At 53.1% G+C, this 3,331-nt stretch overlaps 1 protein-coding gene across 1 annotated transcript in view; it reads right to left on the bottom strand.

Moving 5' to 3' along the window:
* Positions 1 to 1,855: 1,855 nt before the first annotated feature.
* The window catches only part of LOC106819280 (protein Wnt-7b-like), a gene marked incomplete at its 5' end in the record, with an annotated part of 11,384 nt that continues 9,908 nt past the window's right edge, over positions 1,856 to 3,331 (bottom strand). The window contains one exon of the mRNA XM_014823927.1: positions 1,856 to 2,338. Coding sequence (XP_014679413.1) covers positions 1,856 to 2,338 — 483 coding nt within the window. The remainder of the gene's footprint in view (positions 2,339 to 3,331) is intronic.

Below are 3,331 nucleotides of genomic sequence, written 5' to 3'. Positions count from 1 at the left end.
CACACACACTACACACACACACACACACAACACGTACATTTTATATAATAATTATTAGTTTCGTACGATTATTATTAACTCATACGAATTCACTTCGTAATTCAAATTTTATGCATTATCTTGAAAGCCACTATAATTTTACAATAATAGTTCGAATGTTTAAATACTATATATATGTGTGTGTGTGTATATAATATATTCATCGGCAGGCAACTAGGTCGCTTCACGCTCTAACATGATAAAACTTGCGAGACAGTAAATTAAACGCGTTTTTCGTATTTACAAAAATTTCCGCTTTGTTCGATAGTATAAGTTGACGGAATCGCTGCTGCGCATGCGCATGCCCTGCCAACTCACCATAGCACCCTTTCCGTTCGTTCTGCGCTCGCGTTCAAAGCATTTCAATATGTACACCAAATGCTTAGCTTAGTCACAAGCGTCCAGTACGTGTTCCGAATGCACACCAAATCACGTGATACACGATCACGTGTCACCCACGCGCATGCGCTGAGCGCTCCGCCAAGTTCGCATTCGAATTCGCAGAAAAGAGCGATCTCTACGTCACACGCACGAAAAACAGTTAGTAAATGACGTCACGATTCCGACAGGCGTTCTTTTGTTGCTCCGCTAACGTGCTCATCGTCGATGCTTTACTTCCGGGTCACGAGCGTGTTTCCGGGTTGACGGCAGTCATTTGTTTTGCTGCACACGTTAGTCATTTCCGGCCATCCGTCACGTCATTTCCGGTTATCCGTCACGTCATTTCCGGTCAATGAATGCGTTAGTTATTTCCGGAAGACGTGAGTCATTATCGGTAGACGTGCGTCCATTTCCGGGAAACGTGAATCATTTCTAATAGTCATGATGCGTCATTTCCGGGAGAAGCGAGCTATTTCCGGTGGACGTACGTGATTTCCGGGTGATGTTAGCCATTTCTGGTTAAATCAACGATGTTATAGCAGCAGATTTGACGCACCTTTTACGTCAAGGTCACGCCCTCATTTGTTCATATCTGTACCTGTCTTCTGTTGCCTTTCACCTTCTCCGCCCACCTGTTTCCTTGTTTTCTCTTCACACCTGTCCTTTTTTCTACTCTCCATGCTTATCTCTCCGTTTCTTCTCCTTACACTTCCTCTTTTCTCTTCGTCTCCACTCCTGTCTGTCCTCCCTCCCTCTGATCTCCTGCCCTTCCTTCTCCATCTCCTCTCCCCCATCTTCCTTCTCTTCTCTATCATTAACTCTCAACCTTCTCTCATTTACATCTGTTTGCCTCTTGTCCTCGCCTGCTCTTCACTTATATACTCTCCTCGCGTTTCCTTCCTTCCTATCTCCGTCTCCTCTCTGCATCTGCATCTGCTCTCCCGTTTCTTTATTTGCCTGCCCCCATCCAATCCTACCACACCACACTCCCATACACCCTTCTCTCCTTCTCCTTTTCCTCCTCCTCCTCATTCTCCTCCTCTTCCTCCTCCTCCTCCTCCTCCTCCTCCTCCTCAATCTTCTCCTCCGCCTCCTCCTCCTCCTCCTCCTCATCTTCCTCCTCCTCTGCCTCCTCCTTCTACTCCTCTTCCTCCTCCTCCTCCTCCTCCTCTTCCTCCTCCCCATTCTTCTCCTCTCGTCTTCTTTCTCTTCCTTCTCCTCCTCCTCTTCTGCTTACCCCTTTCGCCTTACCCCTCCTCCTCCTCCCGTCCTTTTCCTCCCCATCCTACTCCTCGTCCACCTCCTCCTCTTCCTCCTCTTTCTCCGCCTCCTTTCTTTTACCCATCCTTTCTTCCCCTTCTCCCTCCTCCTATTCCTCCTCCTCCCCCTCCTTCTCCTCTCTCCCCTCCTCCCTCCCTTCTCTCTCTCTCTCTCTCTACTTGCACGTGTACTCCTCCGTGCGCTGGCTGCACTCGTTACAGTTGACGTAGCAGCACCAGATGAACTTGCAGTTGCACTGCCAGATGCGCGTGAACTGGTGCGTGTTGTAGCCGCGTCCGCAGCACAGCAGGTCGCACGAGTCCGAGTCCGTCGACGTGCGATTGCAGCGGCGCGCGTTCGTCCCCATCGAACCTCGCTCGGCGTCCGGCTCGCAGTAGTTGGGCGACTTGTCGAGGAAGACGAGATCGGTGCGGCGCGGCTTCCTGTCGGGCTTCTTCGAGCGTCGCAGCTTCAGGAAGAGCGGAGAGCGCGTGCGACGCTCGCGGATGACGACGACGCGTTTGCCGCGCGAGTAGCGCGACATCAGCGAGAGACCGATACGACGGAAGGCCGGCAGTGTCGTCCAGCATGTCTTCATCGTGCACGAGCCGGACACGCCGTGACACTTACACTCGGTGCCCATGTTGTCCTTGACGACCTGCGATAGAGAGAGATAGATAGTTATAGAGAGGGTGCTGGTGGTGAAGAGAGAGAGAGAGAGAGAGAGAGAGAGAAAGAGAGATAGAGGAGAGAGAGAGAGAGAGAGAGAGAGAGAAGAGAGAGAGAGAGAGAGAGAGAGAGAGAGAGAGAGAGAGAGAGAGAGAGAGAGAGAGAGAGAGAGAGAGACAGAGAGAGAGAGAGTGTGTGTGTGGTGGTTATAGGGAGGCTGATGGTTGTGGTGTAGAGTTATAGAGAGAGAGTAATGGGTAATGGTGGTGGGCAAGAGAGAGAGATGGGTGTAAGTGTGAGTGGTGGTCGAGAGTTAGGGTTAGGGTTAGGGTTAGGGTTAGGGTTAGGGTTAGGGTTAGGGTTAGGGTTAGGGTTAGGGTTAGGGTTAGGCTCTCCATAGAGATGGTGATGGCGGTCGGGGCAACAGCGCCAATACCAGCCGTAACATCGCAGACGATCGTCCGGCCGAACGCGCGCTCGCGCAGGGATACTCTGCTCGCGCAATCTAACGGGGACCGCGTACGTTTGCGCGTAGAGGCGTGCGGGGCGGGTCAAGTATGCAGTGGTTTCTTTCACCGGGAGGGTGAAAGAAAGAGGGAGGGTTGAGCCTTCTCTCCCCATGCATGATGCTTGCTGCCTCCAATATCACCTCCACTACCGCAGCAACCCTCTCACTGCAAGATACTATAGCCTGTACCTTTACTCCCTCATACTATAGCCGTTGCCGCTGCTGCCAGCTCCTCCGCCACCACTACGGCCGCTGCTGCCCCCCCACCCCCCCACCCGCCACCACCACCCTCTCTGCGGCTGCGTTCTTTCTCGTTACCGCCACGGCTGCTGCCCTGTAATTAGCCGGTGAGAGAGCGAGCATGCCAGCAGCTCTTCTCTCCCTCCCCCGTCTACACCCGCGCCTCCCCCGCACCTCCCCCTCCCCCCGGGTCTCCTCCTCGCGCCTCCCCCCGCACTTCCCCCCCCCGCACCT

This window comes from Priapulus caudatus, unplaced genomic scaffold (assembly GCF_000485595.1).
Source record: "Priapulus caudatus unplaced genomic scaffold, Priapulus_caudatus-5.0.1 Scaffold3091, whole genome shotgun sequence".
NCBI lineage: Eukaryota > Metazoa > Priapulida > Priapulimorpha > Priapulimorphida > Priapulidae > Priapulus > Priapulus caudatus.
Note: the sequence above shows the minus strand (reverse complement) of the source record. Positions and strands in the feature narration are given on the sequence as shown.